At 33.2% G+C, this 22,074-nt stretch overlaps 1 protein-coding gene across 1 annotated transcript; it reads right to left on the minus strand.

The window, feature by feature from the left end:
• On the minus strand, nt 1-9,447 carry LOC128677678 (pupal cuticle protein 36-like). Its single transcript, XM_053758691.1, has 3 exons — nt 9,344-9,447; nt 8,288-8,864; nt 1-892 (listed from the first exon to the last, which is right to left on the minus strand). Exons 1-3 carry the CDS (start codon nt 9,350-9,352, stop codon nt 516-518), a joined length of 963 nt encoding a protein of 320 aa, XP_053614666.1. The 5' UTR covers nt 9,353-9,447; the 3' UTR covers nt 1-515.
• Nucleotides 9,448-22,074: the final 12,627 nt, after the last annotated feature.

The raw sequence follows: 22,074 nt of genomic DNA on the forward strand, positions 1-22,074 counted from the left end.
TATTGCTTTACATCGTATATTCATAAACGTTTCATATATTTACAAAACTTAACGCTAAGTTATTGTACAGAATATTTTTTTATATTTTTCCTTACATTATTACTGTCCGTTCGCGTTGCATTGAGTAACTTATCACAATTTTAATGATAAAATGAAAATTTACAGAAGTAAGAAAAGTGACATTGAGATCATAATTACTAAGAAATAGAACGCTTCAAAGTGATGGCAATACATACGTAATAACATAAGTAACAACATTATTTATACATAGTTATCAGTAATCAGTACAAAAGCAGAGTATCGTTATTATCACATCGAAGAAATAAGGAGGAAAAGAACACAGGAAGAATAAATTGAACAATAATTTATAAAATATCTAAATGGCAAAAGAAAAAACTTTGATTAGTAAAATAAAAAGTAATGAACACAAACCAAAAAAATCAATAACTAGTGTTGACTATTATAAAATTGATTCAGTGGTTAAATTTGAAATCCCTCCGACAATAATCAATGCTTTAATACTTGTATCCGGATTGGGCGTTGAAGTTGCCAGTGCCTGAAGGCCTGGGCCCAGCATTGGGGGCCAGATATTGGCGAGAGGCAGCATTATTGAAACCAGCGTTGGAACCACCGAATCCAGCTTTAGAACCAAAACCAGACGATCCTCCGAAACCGGATCCTTGACCGCCGAAACCGGATCCTTGTCCGCCGAAACCGGATCCTTGGCCACCAAAACCGGATCCTTGGCCACCGAAACCGGAGCCAGAGCCGAAAGATCCAGATCCAGATGGGCCACGGGAATAGCCTGCTGATCCAGCTGCTGAGCCAGAGTATCCACCAGCAGAAGAACCAGAATAACCACCGGCGCCGGCGCCTTCACCGCGGTAAGATCCTGAAATAGAAGACGATTTTCTTGTAAATTCTTAATAGTCGTATTCCTCATGGCTGAGGGTCGTGGTCATTACGTGGAATTAAACACACACAACAACTTTCTTGGCGTTAGTAATGGAGTGGTTTGCCATTGCCTCCTCCATTTCACACAAAAGTTAATAAGAATCAACCAGTGTGCAGGTTTCCTCACGATGTTTTCCTTCACCGGAAGCAAGTGGTGGTCGATAAAAACAACTATACATGAGTCAGATTGGCATACAAAGTCATGTGGTACGAGTAGGATTCGAGCCTGGGACCTTTCTATCCACAACCAGGCGTCTTAAACATTACACCACCACCGCTTCTTGTAAATAATTAATTAATTTTCAAGAATGATTGGATTTTGATACTAGTTAGCAGAGAGATTCCCTGCAAGTTGGAAGCCAAAGGGGAGAATGTTGGCTTAAATAGCTTTCGTTTTACAAAACGCTAGTTAACATAAAAAAAAATTGCTCGTTTGATGGCATATGATAAAATAATTAAAATATATAAAATATTATTAATTCAATTCCGCTAACTTCGTGGCTCCACGTATTCAATAGAAAGTTTCAATCACCAAGGTTGTGACCGCGAGATTGTGTATGAAGATGTTATGGCATTCATTCGTTGATATAATTTTTATTACATTTGTTACAATTGTTCGTGGTTAAATGTGATTGCAGTTAAACTGTTGAGCCTTGAATATAAACGTGTATTTTTCTTCATCGTGTTTCAATGAAGAATAATATGTATGTGGTCTATTATTGTCAAACATAAGAAACACGTAGACTAATTTGTAAAATTATTTTCAACTATCATAAGGTACTGAAGTAACTGCTTTTTGTTTTTGTCTTCTGCAATTTTTTATTTGTATTTTTAACTGACTTCCTGAATAACGATTCTATGTTCGGGTTTTCACATAGAATCTCCTTTTTTAATGAGGTCAAACGATTGTTAACTTCTGTCAATTGTGGACCGATTTACAAAATTATTGCTTTTTTGTAGTGTATCTTTTTTATGAATATTTTTCAGGTTTATTATAGTGCAACAAAATTTTGACTAATGTTGTCAGGGTGGACTTGTGTGTCAATGATCTGACAAGACAACTAACGACGCCAAAGACTGTGAATTGGAAATATAGACAATAGGAAAGCGGTCCCTGGATTCTGATTATTTGTGGTTGAGTCAAGCATCTGAAACTACTTAGATGAGATCCGAGATCCAAATCCGTTTGATCGTTTTGGCGTGATTAAGTAATAAATAAACATGTTTGGTTTATTAATGTCTAGACGAATAGTTTCACAATTTATAGACGATAGATTACTGTATTGTTTCAAGCTATTATGTAAGTAATGAATGATAAACAGAGTCTATATATCAATCACTGAAGTTATAAAATCATGACAAATCGATCGATCATCGCTAAAGCCAAAAGGTGATGATTATACCATTTATATAACGTTTTCTTTTTCAATCGATTTTTAATCAATTGCGGCTTCGTTCGAATGGAATCCAAATGTATTTTTTTAAACACAAAATGATATCTTGGAAACATTTATGTCTGATTAAATAATTAGTTGGTAAAGTTATTCCATACTGTTACTAAATGTCGTATTAAAATCACATCTAGTCCCACTCCTTTGTTAAAAATTCCCACATTGCCCCACACTGTGGGACAAGATATAGTGTAGATTAGGCTTTAGATCATAATTAACATAAGTTTATTAGAATTAGAACGGAAATTCTGCAATTAATGTGAAATCTTTCGATTATCTATCGTTGTTTTAATTGTCTTTTTTTTTTTAATTCTCATTGGCAGAAGTTAAGCCACATGTTGTTAAGCTTTTAATACTATTTACACTCATGTTGTCGATGTGTTTGTAGCGTAAGGGTTCCGTCCTAGATTAAGATTATATCTTTGGATCGTACGAAGCTACATAGCATGTATAACACATTGAAAAATGATAGCTGTATATAGATATCATGTATACTACTAGGCGTCACAGCCAAAAATCTCTTCAGCCAGAGTTTGTGAGAATTCTTGATAAGTAACAACTTTCCTTGATCACTGTGCCGCAATAAGCCTTTAAAGTAACAATGTTTGAGGTTCCCAAGATACAGGGCTTCAATAGTTTCCAAGCCGATTTTTATAATGTGTAATTTTTTTATTAAATTTGTGAAGAATTTAATTTTATTTATTATTTGTCTTGTGACTGATAGAGAGTAGGGGTGCTGTTTCTTACATTTCCGTGCATCCAGAAATCTTTTGCACTCCAATAGTTCTTCCCTAGCCATAAAGAGACGTAATCTGGATATATAGTTTCAGAATACAGTTTTCAACGTTTATTCTGCACGATCTTTGGGATTCTCATTAGCAAGTGTAAAATACCATACATTGACGATGTCGTACAAAATTGTTAATCAAAAGAAAACCATTCACTAAATTATATTTTTTAATATCACCATTTTTATATAGACAGAGTGTCAATAAAATTATTTTCATTACTTTTATCGGTTGGTGAGTGAAAACCATAATATTAAACTCTCAAAGTAATAGGCCATCGGTAAAGTTAATCTACAGTTTGATTAAATCAAGGATAGCCCATAAAATCCGTGTCTAGATTACCAAGAAACGGTGTCTAAACCTTAGGGCAATCTATATTAATGACTGCAATAATATACCTATCGCTGGATAATAGTTGTTGCGCATGCGCAGTGTGCACGCAGCCTTAGTTTTGTAAGAAAGTGTGATTGCAATGAATTCTCACGCGGCGATTGGAGCTGTACATTTTGCAGTTTACATTGTAATCTGGACAGTGTTTAGCGGAAATTACTGCGTAATATTTCAGTTGGACGATGGTAAAATACAAGAAAATCGAATCGGCATTGAGTTGATACAAGCGAAAGTTCACAAAAATATTTGACATAAAATGCCAGATGATATTTCTGCACTAAAGAGTATTTCCGAGTGATTTCCGGAATTTTTTTAGTAATTATATATATTATTATAGAAATATATTATATCTTTGAATGTTATTATCACATTATTTTTTTCATTTATATTTATATTAATATATAAGGACATTACAATACACTAGAAGCGGTGGTGGTGTAATGGTTATGACGCCCGCCTGTGGATCAAAAGGTCCCATGTTCGAATCTTACTCGTGCCATATGAGTTTTTATAGAAATCTGACTCATATATAGTAGTTTTCATCGACCACCACTTGCTTCCGGTGAAGGAAAACATCGTGAGGAAACCTGCACACTGGTTCATTATTATTAACTTGTGTGTGAAATGGAGAAGGCAATGGCAAACCACTCCATTAATAATGCCAAGAAAGTTGTTGTGTGTGTTTCATTCCATGTAATGACCACGACCCTCAGCCATGAGGAATATGACTATGATTCATCATCATTAAGGACATTTTAATATTATTACATAATTAGAATACATATGGAGATCTCAAATTCATTACCAACGAACCTACATTACGTTTTGATCCTTAGATCAATGTTCCGATAGCTCAAAAAATATTACAACATCATACAAAATTTTGCAACGAGAACTAAAATAGAAAATTAAAACATTACCTTTAAAGGTAGCGAAAGAGTATTGACCTTTAACAAATGGTTCGCCAGAGGCCGACCACGCCCAGCTCACGATGAGGTTTTGCAAGTTAAGCACCCCATAATTCGATAATGACTGAGATGGGTGGCACAGGAATCTTATTTGATTTAATGTGAGTTCATTCTTTGTCATGATTTACTTTACTGTGTCTATTTATGATAAATTATGGCGTTACATAGCTAAGATTGTGTGCAATATAAATTAACAAATATTTTCATTGGTATATTAAGTTCCAAAACATTACTGAATATATTAGAAAACTTTTACTGAATATGTGATCATAAAGTCCCAGGGATGAGTTTTACTCGTGCCATATGAGTTTGTACACCAATCTGATTTACGTATAGTTTTCATAGTGCAACACTTTTTTCCGGTGAAGGAAAACATCGTGAGGAAATCTGCACACTAGTTAACTTAGATTGGTGGTAGTAGTAAAAGTATATAACACAAGTATTAGAAATAACATACTCAATAAGAAATAATCATATTTACAAGAAAATAATTTGGAAGACCATAATTTTCAGTGTTCAATAATAATAAAACAAATGACATTTCTAAATCGCGCAAGCAAAGATTTTACAATCACTTGACTTTTATAGGGATTGACTGTGCTATAACTCTAATTCAATGAATCTATACAAATAACTACCCGTCTATTTCAATTTCCCACGATTCTTGGAGTAGTAAATTTAGATTTAAGCACCACCCACGTGCAGGAGTCGACTCATATTACAGTGTTACATACTTACAAGACATTCACGACTTCTGACGTAAGATTCATCCGTTGCGTTTGAAACCAACGGTGGTTAGCAAAACGGTGAATTCGGTCTACATGTTGGTTATTAATTGCGGTAAATAAATGCTCTTATACAAACCACGCAATATTTGTTCGTGGCATCTATTTTTGCGATATTGGTGTGTAGCTGGCGTAGTGATATCATTAAGCATTGGGCAAATAATTCCGAAGCGTTTTTGTAACTTTTGAATTTTCCATTAGGAAAAAAAAAAACACACGTAGAAATTCGTAGTTATATTAATAACTACGAATTTCTACGTGTGTTTTTAATAAAAATCATTTATCAATTGTTATAAGTCAAAGATAAAAGTTACTTAAACACATAACAACAAAAACATTTTTTAACTTATGAAACTAATAAACGTGCCTTCTCTTATTTTCTTTATAGTTTTTTTTTTATAATTTAAGTAATGTACTGAATACTTGCATATGCAAGTTTTCGTAAAGTAGCTTTATATAAAGCTATCAATTTTTACTGCCAATTTGCCGCTATTTATTAATATAGATTTTAAATCATGGTACCTACCTACTCATGTTCTTTATATACCTAATGTCTTATGAAACAGGACATCAATTAAATACATTCTATGTTTTATTACAATAATCTAATCGTAATAATTTTAATATTAGCGGAAATTTATTGAATTTTTTGTTGCTATTATATTATGTAATTACGGTTAGCGCAAATTCATTATATTATCAATTAATAATTTTCATAAGTACCTTGTTATATTACAATTTTTATGTGTTTAAAATGAAAAAAAAAATTACCTATTTGAAAATGACTAGGATATAATTACGGAAATGTTTTCATATGCGATGCAACATATCACTATTCCTGAACGACAAACCCAGTAACCTGCTAAATATGGCTTTTGAGTTTTGCGGCTCTATGTTTACTCCGTAAGATGAAAAACGTGACACTTTATCTGTATTAAAAAATATTACTTCCAGTAGTAATATACAGTACAGTTACATCTATCTAATTTGTAAAATGAGAGAATGAGATAACTAAAGATGAGTAATTTATTTAGTATATTATTATTTATATATTATTAGAAAAAAGAAAACATTGTAAGAAACAATAATAGTAAGCCGATCTGGCATGATAGGGACCAACACTGTTCAAATGAGTTTCTATCGGCATTTCTTCTCAGCAGTGGTCGTTCCGAAATGCCAGTAGTTTGTAGCTTGTGAGAAATAACTATAAATATAAAGATTGACGGGAAAAAGTGCCTGTGAAGGTCTAATTTCTGAATAAATGATTTGAATTTGATTTTGAATTTGAATTTAGTATTAATTTTCTTTCGTTTTCAGTTACTTAACATTTTTTGCAGTTCCAGCTACTTTCTGTAAAGATAAATTACTTAAGTAATTATGGTTTGTTTATTTCTCAATCACTCTAAAACAGCCGGATGGATTTATAGCAGCGTTATAATCGTATTTCAATGACTGTAGGAATAGTTGGTCAATCGTAAAGGGATTGTATGCAAGTGATTCACATCAAATCTGTTTGAGAGTATCTGACAGTTAAGACAGACAGTATTTATTATTAGAAACACCATAGATTTGGAGGCAACGGGACTTTTCTACATAATTTTTTCAATTGTGTATTTTAATTTATGATTTTGAACAAAATATTTTTTGCCAATTTTATAACTTATAGAAAAACCATATATACTGCACATACCTACAACAAGTATCAACTAATTTATTCAGTTTTTAGATATGTTATGATAATGGACGAGAAGAACATTGTAAGAAAGGTAATGAATAAGAGTTTTAATGGAAAAATAGGTACAGGTCGAAGGGGAGATGGACAGAATGCGTTCGGTGGGATATGATCAAAACGAAGGTAACACATCTGCGAACATCTGATATGGCAAAGTGGAGAATGACATGCTGTTGTGTCTATATAAAGTGAGATAAAGTTAATGATGATTTTTTTTTATTGCATCCCAAATTTTTCCAAAACCATATACACACGAACGATTGCTGCTCATCTCCACAAGGTCAACTCGTGGTGAACTGAATCCGATCGTTATCGTATAGTCGACTGCAAGTTATAACCTACACTGACCTCTACGCGATTGCAATAGAGTATAATTTCCAGTACATTTGGTTAATTTGGTGGGTTATAGCAAATTTCACGTCATTATTTTTAAGCAAATTAACGAATCTTCGTTTTTGTAATTTGGATTGTGGTTTTGATAATGTTAGCGGTTTGCTTTAGTTATTTTTTTTATTTCTCCTAATAAAAGAGATTTAAATTATTATAGCGATGAATTCCTGGTGGTGTTATTATTTTATTTAGTAAAATATTTTATTTTCTCCGTTATTTTATAGTTCAATCAATTTAACACGTCATTTGTGTATTATTGCTGGTAAAAAATAATATGTATTGATACAAAGAAAACTTTGTTTGACTATCAAAAGAAAGGTTATTGAGTGAGTTTCATTTGATGATATGGAAATATCATCAAAAATTATTTGGGAAAACTAAACGTTTTGTATTTATAAAGTAGGTACTTTACTAAACGTTTTGTATTTATAAAGTAGGTACTTTATAAATACAAAACGTTTAGTTTTCCCAAATAATTTTTGATGATATTTCCATATCATCAAATGAAACTCACTCAATAACCTTTCTTTTGATAATCAAACAAAGTTTTCTTTGTATCAATACATATTATTTTTTACCGATCAATCAATCATCTCTGATGTCTTCAAATATTTACAAACAATAAAAAATAAAGTAAACAAAAAAGTTTTCGTATTGTGCTTTTTAAAGATCTACTTGTTCATTCTGTTGTTTTGTGTCTGTAACAGTAGAATAAATAATTTATCTATCTATCTAAACGTAAATTTTTTTAACAATGCGTTTTAACAATCGATATGACTCGATTTTAGTTCAATATGAAAACAATAATATAAATGAAAAATAGACTTACCATCATCAGAGATGCCAGCAGCTTCATCGCGAGCATTCTGTTCCAGGGATCTCAGGATTTCCTCTGGGATCGGAGGGGGGGTGGGTAAATGGGCACCCTGAGGCTGGTAACCATTCTCATCAGCGGTATACGTGATACTGTAGTCCTGGCCATCATCTCCCTTGTATCCGAAGCTTCCATGGGACTGAACTCCGTTAGTAGCCACTCCTGACGCGTCAGCGCGGATACCATTGGACGTCTCGAAGTCGTAGGAGAAACCATCAGCTGTGACGTCACTGTTTAGCCTCAAGATTTGTGCGCCAGCGTCTTGTGGTCGGCTGTTAGGGGCATTGTAAGCGTTTCCTGAATGCTGGGCTTGGAAACCTCCTTGGCCGAAGCCAGCCTGGCTTTGCCCGAAGCCTCCCTGGTTGAATCCAGAGCCTCTAGCTCCAAATCCACCGGATCCAAAGCTTCCAGCAGAAGGCGCGCCTCCGAAACCACTGCCGCTGTAGCCTGCACCATCATTGCCTCTGGGAGGCAGGTATTTGTTGTCAAGTCGGTCCGCCACGCAGGCGCCGAGGATCGCTGCTACCACAAACTGAAAGAGACAGAGAATATTTGTTGATTATTTTGTTCGTGTTTTTAGATAAAAAGTTGTTTGAACTGTGTTTTAATTTTCTTCTCAAGAATCCGTAGTTCCTTAAACCATGAGGACCGCATCCGGTTCTCATGGTTTAAGGAACTGAAAGCGGCTGTAGAATTGTTCTGATAAACAATAATACACATAGTAAAAAGAAATTGATAATTTCAAATTTAGTTGTGAAATTTACGATTAAAAAAATTAACTTTATTAATCAAAATCATTCGGGAACTCGCGAAAAAGGAATAATTTTTAATATTAATAATTTGTCTATCCATTTAAAGTCATTTAAAAAAAAAATCAATAGTATTGTGTAACAAATTAGTTATCACCTAACAAAACCACCCTTACCCGATCAACCCAATTTAGGGTGGAAGTTTGTGACTGTATGTTGAAAACATACAGTTACAAACTTCCATCATTCTAAATACACTCACCAGTTTCATTGTTGTAATTTATTAAGAAGCGTGTTACTTCAAGAGTATATGGAGGTGAACTGTGATGTGTCAGAGCTCATCTCTAGTATATATACCAGTGTTGGACGACTGTCTGTTGTGCTGAAAATGTACCACGGTCAAAATGCTACTATAGGTAGGTTTCATAAGCCTAACGATACGTATTTTTTTTGTAGATCATTATTGGTTTTGATATCTATTGCTTGTGATATAGATTTCAAATCAGGTACAATGGTTTGTTTTCACATTTTTTGTGCGAAGGATTTTTAGTTTTGATAACGAAATATAGAACAGTTTTTGTGTTTATTTATTGAAACAATGGCATCATTGTTTCAATGATGTTTTTGTTATGGTTTGTAGTGTCAAATGGCTTATAATATTAATGAAACTTTATTGTATACTTTGAAGGGTAAAACCTAACTTGATGTTGTCAAGAATGATATGCGTGTCAATGCTCTGATAACTAGGGATAACATTGACCGTACGAAGTGCAGACAAAAATAAATAAATATATACAAATCACACAGATTGAGCTAGATACAAAGTAAGTTCGTGTTATGTGAACGTCCAAGACCTGGGCCAATCAGAAAAAGGTCATTTTCCATCATGACCCGACCAGGGATCGAAACCGAGACCTCTCGGTTCAGGGCAAGCACTTTAGCACTGCGCCACCGAGGTCGTCAAAAATCGAAAAAAGGTAGGAAAATGGCTCATAGGCTCCGACTCTCAATGGCTGTGGAAGAAACCGGGACGACGCTCAGATGAGAAAGAGAGAGAGAAATATTAGAAAACTACTATTTTTAAGCCCATGAAGAAACATTCAAAGGCAAAATGAAATTTATGCATTCTAGACTCGTGCGGGAATCGAACTTTCTGCCAATCTGGGGCAATACTCGTAAGCATTCTATACTAATATTATATATCATAAAGATACTAATATTATAAAGAGAAAAATTTAATATCATAAAGACTACTAATATTATAAAGAGAAAAAACAGTATTTTTGTTTGTAATAAATAAACTCAAAAACTACTAGACCAACGTTGATGGAATTTGGCACAGACATAGACGAAACGTTCATTACTAACAAGCCGGGACGGGCCTCTAGTAAAATATTATATTGACATGCTATGAATTGATCACTTATTTCATATTCCGATGAAGAAAAACACGTTTTAATGTCTTTGCAGCATTTTCATTAATTTAGTTTTGTGTTGAAAATATCTGTCCACAGAAAGTATTATTTTATTTAGATGTCACAACTGTCTCTATGAACTATTTTGAAATAATATTTTACCAATAGACAAGATTTTATAGACAGTAATTAAACAAATGTGTTACGATTCATCAGTAAAGTGTGACTGTGTGTGTTCGCTTAAGTATTTACTTTATGTGTAAACCTAATTGCCATTGTAACTTTATTTGATTAATATTACAAACGTGTCTACTTACACGTATATGTGATTAATTATAGTATTATTTAAAATGCCCGGGCACTTTGAATATGGACAAGGCAAATGCGGGCGAAATTATCACATTACTTGTATTATAAATATTGTCGTGTATTCTGTTGTTTCTTACTCAGCCGTTACAGAGGCCGCTTTCTTACTTTTTTTCTTGAAGTGTGTAACAGACATACATTCCGAGTTAATCTATAATGTGTTTATGTAATTGGTGTCCGAGATGTGCTCGTTAAGTGCTAAATATATTGCAAGTACGTAAATAATTTACTCATCCCAACGGTATGATGCTGTTGCTTCAGATACGGCACATAAAATGACTTTTAATAATTATTACCAGTAACAAAATGCTTCAGATACGGCACTTAAAATGACTTTTAATTATTAAACAAAAATTCTAGCAAACAATATCGAGCAATATACAGAAGAGAAGAAAGAGATATATAGCCGTATATATGGTACGGCTACGTCTTGCATAAACAACTAGGAATGCCGAGAATTGTAGGAAAATAGACCCTGTGCTCTCCGACGCTCAACGGCTGAGGGAACAATCGGGAAAACTCTCTGATCAGAGCCAGAGAAACGGATAGAGAAAAGAAACCCCGGCCATACTCATATCAAAACGATAGTATGCGTTATATTCCATTTCTATAAGAAAAGTTGTGTGACGATACGCTTGGCAAAGGCAGACGAGTGGGGAAGCAGTTGCACCATGTTTCCTTTTTCTGATGAGAAAATGGAATATGTCCTGTCCATTTACGTTACGTACATGCGTCTTTTGTTGTACAGCAATGCGCAAGATAAACTATGATTTTGACCTTCGTCTAATAGATAGACATAGAACCGCAGATAAATATCTATGGTCACAAGAACGAACGAAGAAATGAACGCAGGACCTCCGGATAGGGGTGGTGACTACTAAGCCATGAAGCGACATAAATGGCTATAAATAACATACGAAACTCCATTTTGTGGAACATGTGATCCTCACAATTGCATATAACTGAGTAGAAAATGTCAAACGTTTACGGCAGTGACCGCGTCCTGGTATATTGAATGAAGTTAATTAACAACTCAAATATTATTAGTTCAACTGCACATTATAATTTTATAACTGACTTACTAATTAATATCTTTTTTTTATTACTTTTGTATGTACCAACCATTTAGGATATACATAATCTCAAAAGATAAAGATTTGAAAAATGGATCACTTTTTTGTCTGTCTGTCCAAATTCAAATTCAAATCATTTGTTCAGAAATTATACCTTCACAGGCACTTTTTCTCGTCAATTTTTATATTTATAGTTATTTCTCACAAGCAACAAACTACTGGCATTTCGGAACGACCACTGCTGAGATGAAATGCCGAAAGAAACTCATTTGAACAGTGTTGGTCCCTATCATGCCAGATCGGCTTACCATTATTGTTTCTTACAATGTTTTTTTTTTCTAATAATATATAAAAGTACATAATGTACATATGTCTAGACCCTTTCATAATAACAATATCCCACGGAATGCTAAATAATAAAATAAATAATAACAAATAAGGTAATATTAAAACTGGAAAATTGTCTGGCTGCGACCACGGCGACTGCAAGCTCGTTGAAACGTCAGCAACATGAAATAAAAAAGGTTCGTACTAACTCCCGATAGTATAATCCATACTATTATTAATTCGAACGTCTGTCTGTCTGTTCCGCTTTCACGGCTAAACCGCTGGATCGATTTTGATGAAATTGGATATGCTTATAGTGATAAGCTCCGGTAGATTTTTTCAAAAATCAATTGACTCTTTTGACTAAAATGGGGGTGAAAGATTGTGTACCGCTTTCGCAGAATAACTCATGCGGGCCAAGCTGCGGGCTAAAGCTAGTCTTAATATAATGTAATTAATTATGACAATACGTCATGCATTTTTTTCTTGAATATTAAATAAATTAGATAATTGATATTAATTAATATATGATTTTGGAAGCACCAAAAACGTCGAAAAATATGCTTCCCTTGGGATTTAGACCTACAAACATCAAAGAACCACTATTACATCTATAAATCTATGAGTTTCGTAATAAATTCTTGTTCTCGAGAAATTTACCTTGATATTAATATGCATTATAAAGAAACAGAAATTGCGCACGCCATATTTCTTGTAGTCGTGATGTGAATCGATTTTGTGGATGCCCGATCAGGTACACGCTCAATGTTAAGGTACAAGAGGCCAATCGACATATACCAATATTGCTTGAAAATGGCAAAAAAATATCGATTTAAAAATGATTTAACAAAAAACAAATGTGTTTTGAAGAATTTGAATCGATATTGGAATTTTTATTTTTTATTAATCCATCGCAACAAATAAGTCTTTTCAAAAATGTAATTTTTGACTTGTCGTCATAAATATTTTGATACATTACTAATACTGGAACATGTAGTAAATTGTTTAGAATTTGTTTTAAATTGTTTTGTTTCTTCGTTGGGAGCCAATTCAGGGTGCATAGTTGAGTCATTGTCATCATATAATGTATTAGCGTCAAAACTAAATATACATACAGATATTTCAGCTCAATCGGTTGAACATATCTGCTTCACAATTGAATTACAAGTTTCAGTCTATACATCCTAAAGTAAAACATCTATTAACCACGATACTAATGTCCTAAAATATCTACTTTAGTATATTTTTTTGTAAAAATCATAATAATATATGTTAATATAAAAGCGAACTGTACCATACAAACGTTAGTTACTAGTGGTGCGCTGAACGGATTTTCAAATTTGTACACTAAACGAAAATACGCTTAATTAATTAATGTGCGCTTTTGATGTGCTGTTGACTGTACCGCGATAGACAAAATGAACAAATATGTGTACTTACTTTATATATCTTGAACATTCCTTTAAAATATTACCTTATAATTTTATATTCAATATTTGTACAATACGATAGATGTTAACAATGTATTGTTAACGATCAAATTTTAATCGGAATGTGTACTTAAATATATTATCGGTAATATAATTGCATTCCTAAAACTATATTCCCATTCAAGTTCTACTTTAGCTTATGTTTCATTTCATAGTTAATTATAAAGTTGTAGCTGTTTATGACATTATTCATTTTGTGATCGTTCACATTGTTGATTTGCTTACAGTTTCTCGCAATATTTCTAATTTTCTGTTTCAATGATACAAGTTTTGTTTAGAAATAAACATTTCAAACTTTGACAGATGAACTATTTGCCACTAGATGCGCTCACGTAGGAATTTTGGGATAAAAAGTGATTTATGTGTTATTCTACCCGTGTAACTGAAGTTTCATAACAATCCGTCCAGTAGATTTTGCGTGAAAGAGTAACAAAATTACACACATACATCCTCACAAAGTTTCGTATGTATAATATTAGCAGGATTTGTAGAAGACGTATTAATATTCCAACATAAATATATGTCTACAGATGTAATACAGATCAAGAAATCGACAAAATATTAACTATAATACGACACGACCAACGACCAATAACCTCATGTGTACAGTCAACTGCACATCAAGTTACCCTGTATGAACTTCTATGTCGCAGTAACAGCGGCGAGTTTGCAATGAACTTGTGGAGGTTGATGTGCTGTTGACTGTACACGCCGCCTCGTCCCTATCAGCCTTTGAAATTAATGCAAATCTTTGCCACTGGCCACACCGTAGAGTTTGGAATAACTGAGTAAATAGAAGTGCCTGAAAATCAAAGTGAGCAGCAGCTTTACGTATTTTCTCAGTTCATTTGCACAAAATCTGATCGACACAGAATTGCTGACTGATTGGGAAATATGTGTAATTTTGTTATTTACTAGCTTTTGCCAGCGGCTTTGCCCGCGTGTATTTCATAGTCAAAATCTCAGTTTTTTTTTATCGCGTGCTCTGTAAGAGCACCAGCCGCCGCCACAGGCGCCAGTGGGCGCCGAAATTCCATCTGCCACCATGTAAATATAAATTTTAGATTGTCAAGTCTATCCTCATACATCCGTGGTTTAAACAAAAACCCCACACACAGCATTATTCAATTCAACATGAATTCTTTGCCACACCAATCGAACATCCTTATTGCTAACCGCACTGTCCTTTCCCAGTCGTGATATATAAAAATTGTTTGTGCGTTTTGTCGCCTTCACTCGTGCACGACGCTAAATGTCGTCCCGTTATTATCTTTCTGTGATAAAGTTAAAATTTAGGTCTTTTAGAGGGGGTTTCATCAGTTGACTTTAACGTTGTCTTTCTCCTGCACACCGCTGATGTTAAAAAAAAATGGTGTTCTTTGCGTTTTTCTGCCCAGGTTAAAGTTAAAGTCAAACTTGAAATCAAAATCAAAATCAAAATCAAATCATTTATTCAGAAATTAGGCCTTCACAGGCACTTTTTTACGTCATAATCTAAATTAACGAAACGAAACTGCTGAGAAGAAATGCCGAAAGAAACTCATTCAAACAGTGTTGGTCCCTATTATGCCAGAAGGGCTTACCATTTTTTAAATATAAATTTATGTATAATTTTTTATCACTAATATAACAATGTAAGTACACAATAAAGTACATGGTCAAAAGGTACACTGAAACGTATCATGATTGTGATCAAGTGCTGATGAAAGGAAAATATATATACCTATTTGACTGGAGCAACCGTGAAAAATCCTAAAAATCGTTATTGATCGTTGATGTCTTATTCATACGTCACGTCATTTCTGTGTTAAAGACATCAACGAACGAAGAAAACTCTATTAATTATTATAAATGCGAAAGTTTGTGAGGATGTGTGTGTGTTTGTTACTCTTTCATGCAAAATCTACTGGACCGATTGTTACAAAATTTGGTACACTGGTAGAATATAACCTGAAATATCATACAGGGTACTTCTTATATCGAAATTCCCACATGAGCGAAGCCCCGGGCGCAGCTAGCAATAATGGAAATAATAAATTAATAAAAATATTGTTATATAATATTATTTTGTTGTAAATATTGGGCGTTGATAGTTGAAATTTCATATATTTCTTAAGTTCATTGATGTTGAGGTTCTTCGTCGTCTTTGTTTGCATACATAGTAATATTTACGGAGGACAGAGCTCGGTTTATTCCGAAACAAAGTTTTTTCCCGTGGGAAATTGCAATTGAATTCGCAATTTCAAACAAATATAAACAAATAAAATATTACTGATCGTGTTAGATACAGAATAGTTAACACCTTGATACAATCGTATTCGCTTCCGACATTTAATAGTTTCTTCACAGACAGCTAACAGACAGACAGATAAATGTTATAAAACAACAAAGTACTTATTGAAATTTTGTTTCCTGTGAATCTTTTAACATTTGATAGTGTATAAATATTGTTCTTTCATTAGACTTGTTTGTGTTTGCAACATTTTTTATATTGTAAAAGTTAATCATCACAATTTCCCGTGGGAATTTAGGAAAAAAAAAAAACTTACTTTCTCAAATGGCTTTTCAATAAATTTATGTTATTGTTTTTATTCATAATAAATATGATAAGTCTTATATATAAGAGTCAAATCCTATCTTAATATTATAAATGCGAAATAAAAAATTATACATAAATTTATATTTAAAAAATGGTAAGCCCTTCTGGCATAATGGGGACCAACACTGTTTGAATGAGTTTCTTTCGGCATTTCTTCTCAGCAGTGGTCGTTCCGAAATGCTAGTAGTTTTTAGCTTTGGTAAACATCATTTAATTTAGAATATGACGTGAAAAAGTGACTGTGAAGGCCTAATTTCTGAATAAATTATTTGATTTTGATTTTGATTTTGAAAGCAAGTTTGTTACCTCTTCACGCTCTATCTATTCAACCAATCTTCTTGAAATTTTGCATACATGTAGTTTGAAGTGTGGAGAAGGATATACCTTTCAACAAAAAAAAAAAACTGTTACCGTGGGAAATCATGCGGGCGAAGTCGCGGCCAACAAGCTAGCAATCGTATAGGGTAGTCAACAGTTTCTCATCAGTCACAAATTGACTTTGAGAATAAAATATTTGTTTAGATGTAATAAATTATTATCGCAAACAAAGTTGCAGTTACGAAAAATATCATTAAAACTATTAATTTTGAAAATTCCACTAAACATAGTTAAGAAAATATTGACTAAAGAACCTTATTTTTTGACGACCTCGGTGGCGCAGTGGTAAAATGCTTGCCTCTGAATCGAGAGGTCCCGGGTTCCATCCCCGGTCGGGTCATGATGGAAAATGATCATTTTCTGATTGGCCCGGGTCTTGGATGTTTATCTATATATTTATATGTTACAAAATATAGTATCGTTGAGCTAGTATCCCATAACATAAGTCTCGAACTTACTTTGGGGCTAGCTCAATCTGTGTGATTTGTCTTTATATATTTATTTATTGATAATTCCAGTCTTATTACAACATATTATAGTCAATATCTCGGGTTCTAAGCAACGTATCGCGATGAAACCCATACCAGATTTTAAGTTAGATCTTCCGCTATATAACTGTAAAAACCGCATCAAATTCTAACCAGTAGTTTTGACATTTTGCGCAAATAAACATTGCCCACTTACAGTTATATCATGTTTAGATTGTGAGTCACATAGCCTCACAACGTGACCTTGCTAAGGTCCGGGATACACTTACCCGTGGAAACATTATTATATACCAGTTTTTGTCAATTACACACTTAAAAGATAATAATCGGATGCTATTTGGGCTTCCAAATTGTTTTAAAATCAATAATTGTAATTGTCGTGGCCAAGTGTGAGTCGAAGTACGAATAGAATTCATGTAATATCATTTAAAATTAGCTATAAACCCGCCCACGTCAATTTCTCACGGGAACAGTTATTTTTCCGGGACAAAATGTATCCTGTGTCCTTTTTCATGCTTTCAAATGCAAAATTTCAAGAAGATTTCAAGTAGATAATGCGTGAGAGGTAACAAAGAAAACTAACTTTTGCATTTATTATATTATTTGGGATAAAACCCGCTTTGGAAATTTCTTCTTCATATTCGTATTCCTCATGGCTGAGGGTCGTGGTCATTACGTCAAATGAAACACACACACAACTACTTTCTCGGCATTATTAATGGAGTGGTTTGCCATTGCCTTCTCCATTTCACACACAATTTAATAATAATCAACCAGTGTGCAAGTTTCCTTACGATGTTTTCCTTCAACAGAAGCAAGTGGTGGTCGATGAAAACTACTATACATGAGACAGATCGGTATACCAAACTCATGTGGTACGAGTAGGATTCGAACCTGGGACCTTTTGATCCACAGGCGGGCGTCTTAACCATTACACCACCACCGCTTTTGGAAATCTAGATGGTAGGTACTAGATAGTCCAATTTCTTTAACACATGAATAATATCATAGTGGAATATATTGTACCATCTTACTATAATATTATCTATTTATTTTGATGTTTGATATGTATATAGCAGTGATACGATATGACATGTAATTTATTTAATACATGATCTATATAATACTTGCCTTTAATTTACAATAAAAAAAAAATTCTCCTTGACCTTATCCCACTCATGTGGGGTCGGCACAGTATGTAAGTTCCTTCCATTTTGTTTTATCATTTGCCATATCCATTGATACTCCTTTCCTGTTCATACGATCCTTGACACACTCCATCCATTTCTTCTCAGGTCTTCCTCTATTCCTGGAACCCTTTACTTCCATTTTTAATGCCCTTTGAGTGACGTGATTTTCATCTCTTCTTAAAATATGCCCGCACCAGCCTAATATGTATGATGTTTTACCATAAACATATTAAATTTGAATTTGACTGGTCGGTGAATTTTAATTATCGTCCTTCAAAATAAAGATCCTCTCTAAAATCTTTAAAAATGTGTGGATAAAATTACACTACCCCCAACACAAATTATTATTCATAATATTTGGTTAGTAAAATTTAAGCAATTACAACTAATTCAAATATACACTTCAAATGTCCGTTAAATCAGTCGTTGTAACTTAAGGGATGTTTTTTTTTATAGCCAACGAATAAAATATATTATTCTGAATATTTTTTGTTACTAATGCTTACAAAACAATACATTCTTCAACAGAAGATTCTCTGCATCAAAGGCACGTATATAAATCATTATAAATTCCAGATGTAACAATAAGCATTGTGTGAATTGAGTTGTAACAAGATACAACATATTGTTTTTAATGTCACAAGTTTGTCTATATTGTCTAGACGCAATAATTTACTATCTAGTCTCACTTTTGAATAACATTTTGCATACTTAATGTTTTAATTTGCTATGTGTCATTCGTCTCTTACGACACCCATCGGGAGGATATAGAATGGTCCTATTTTAAGGCGGAATCACACGCACCGTCTATCCTATCATTGAGAAATAAATAATTTTTGAATTGGAATACCTCACATTATAAGAGGTAATTCAACAATAATTTAGTTCGACCATGTTTAGATTTGCCCGAGGCTTAGTTATAGATATTGCTATGTGTGAACTCACAATCCGCTCTCGGAAATGATACTTCATGCATTTTAATATGATTTATAGGCAGTTAAGGTGTTGAAATTCAATGTTTGCACGAAAGAGAAGTTGAGAATTTAGATTTTTAAGGAGCTAAGAACCAAGTTCGTTGACTGAAAACAAATTGATAAAAATAAAAATTTATTTTCCGTCAACGAACTTTGTTATTAGCTCGTGAAAAATCTAAATTTAAACTTCTCTTGAGATATATTATATAGTGAAAATAACTTGACGACACTGGATGTTTTAAAATAATGTCATTCTCAATATTTTTTAACATACTAGCGTGCGTACACACAATGTATATTAACATCTTATATAAAAATACTGTTCATTGTTTTTTTTTCTTACAAAATGTTATGTTATATTCTTAAGTAGTAGTAGGGAGGGAGCCTGGAGATCTGTAGTACAGGCTGCGACCTAGTTCAGACTCCGGACTCTCACAAGGACTAGAAGGTTCGCTACTCAAATGATGTTGGCAATTAATTATAACCCTACATGTATCAGTATCTTTGTGAGAAGTGAATTAATAAATTTATTATTATGATCATATAATTATTTCAAGTGTTTTAGTATTGTGAAACATTATTTGTATAGTATAATTAGATATATACTTAACTGCTTTAATCTCAAATCCTCGCTTGTTACTGAAATTTAACGCCAGTCAATGCTGAAATTTCAATACCAATATAGCGTAAAATCATATATACATTTATTATGTAACTGCAAATAAATAAATAAATATATATATTCGGACAAATCACACAGATTGAGCCAGCCCCAAAGTAAGTTCGAGACTTGTGTTATGGGATACTAACTCAACGATACTATATATTTTATAACAAATACATATATAGATAAACATCCAAGACCCGTAAATAAATAAATTAAGTAAATAAATTTGTATTTACAATTTCACGCGCTGGAAAAAGGATACTAATGTTTACCGTCCAACGAGGCAAGTTTTTGCTTCAAGAAATGTACTGTTTACTGCTCGTCAAGTTAACTTGTATTTGACATCTGTGTCATTGGTCATAGGAGTGAATTGGATTTACATTGGCGCTAGATCATGTGTAGATCTTTTTGAACGTGTTAGAATATGATTTAGCGATATATGGGATAATCCACATTCTTTCGCTCAGAGATGCGTCTCGACATATGGTTAGTAAACTGTAAATTTATGGATAATATAAATAACTTAAGATCTCATCGATATAATTATATTTTTTTTTCTAAAAATGCGCATTTAAGGCTTGGATATTGGCTAAATGTTATTTTAAGTCTACATTTACAACCTCTTTATACGACGACCTCGGTGGCGAAGTGCTAAAGTGCTTGCCACTGAACCGAGAGGTCTCGGGTTCGATCCCCGGTCGGGTCATGATGGAAAATGATCTTTTCCTGATTGGCCCGGGTCTTGGATGTTTATTTATATATGTATTTGTTATAAAATATAGTATCGTTGAGTTAGTATCACATAACACAAGTCTCGAACTTACTTTGGGGCTAGCTCAATCTGTGTGATTTGTCCCAATATATTTATTTTTATTTATTTATTTATTTATATACAGCTTATCCACATGAATTTGCAAAACACATGAATAATAAAATTGGCAATATAGGTTCGTGATCTTCATTGCAATAGCGATAACTGTAATTAGCGCAAATCGAGGCAGATCACATGGCGACCTCCTTTTTGAATCTCATCAATTCTTAATGAGTTTTAACCACTCTAATATATTTTTAAAGTAATAAAAAATAGGTTATAAAAATACATGTAACATATAACTTCAATATAATTAAAATTAATTCTAATTTTTACTTGGATTGGGGACTTTTTCAGTGGCAAGAATTTTACCACTGCGCCACTGAGGTCGTCGTGTATAGACTGGCAGTGTTTCAAAGAACTAAATTAAATTGGATACCAGTGTTAACAACATCGTAACCCTAACTAATATTATTACTTAATATTATTATTTTTACTAGTTGTTCGCCACGAAGTAAGACCTCGCGAACACAATAAATTTTGATGAGTTTTTACAAAATTGTGCATATTTCAAAAACAACTAGACCGATTTTGATGCTCTACCAACATAAAAATTCTATTGACATATCCTACATGCATTTCAAATTGCATCAAAATCAGACCAACGGTTCGAAAGTTATCGCGTTACAAATAAACAAATATACATGCATACATAAAAAAAATATTTTTGCCATAAAGTCGAATTGGTAGATAACGCTCGCTCGGTCAAAAAATGCGAAAGTAATTTTGTATGTTTGTTACTTATTCACGCTCTGTCTACTCAACCAATCTTGTTGAAATTTCGCATACATATAGTTTGAAGTACTGAGAAGGACATCCCGGAAAAATAAGACCCCGTTGGAAAACATGCGGGTGAAGCCGCCGGCAAAAGCTAGTACTAGGTAATAATGAAAGACTAATGTAATTGTGTAAATAATGAATTTTAAATTTAGAAAAAAATTTTTCGTTACGATATTTACGCGGGCGCGGGAAAAATATAGTGATACAATATTTCTTAAAGGTTCAAACTATAGGCATTTCAAAACGACCGCAGCCGAGAAGAAATCCCGAAATAAACTTAAAAAACGACTTAAATCTCTTTAACAGTGTTTCAAAACAGTTCACATCCTAACATTCAAATTCAGATCCTAGATTTTGTACTATCAACTTATAATT

This window comes from Plodia interpunctella, chromosome 18 (genome assembly GCF_027563975.2).
Source record: "Plodia interpunctella isolate USDA-ARS_2022_Savannah chromosome 18, ilPloInte3.2, whole genome shotgun sequence".
Taxonomy (NCBI): Eukaryota; Metazoa; Arthropoda; class Insecta; order Lepidoptera; family Pyralidae; genus Plodia; species Plodia interpunctella.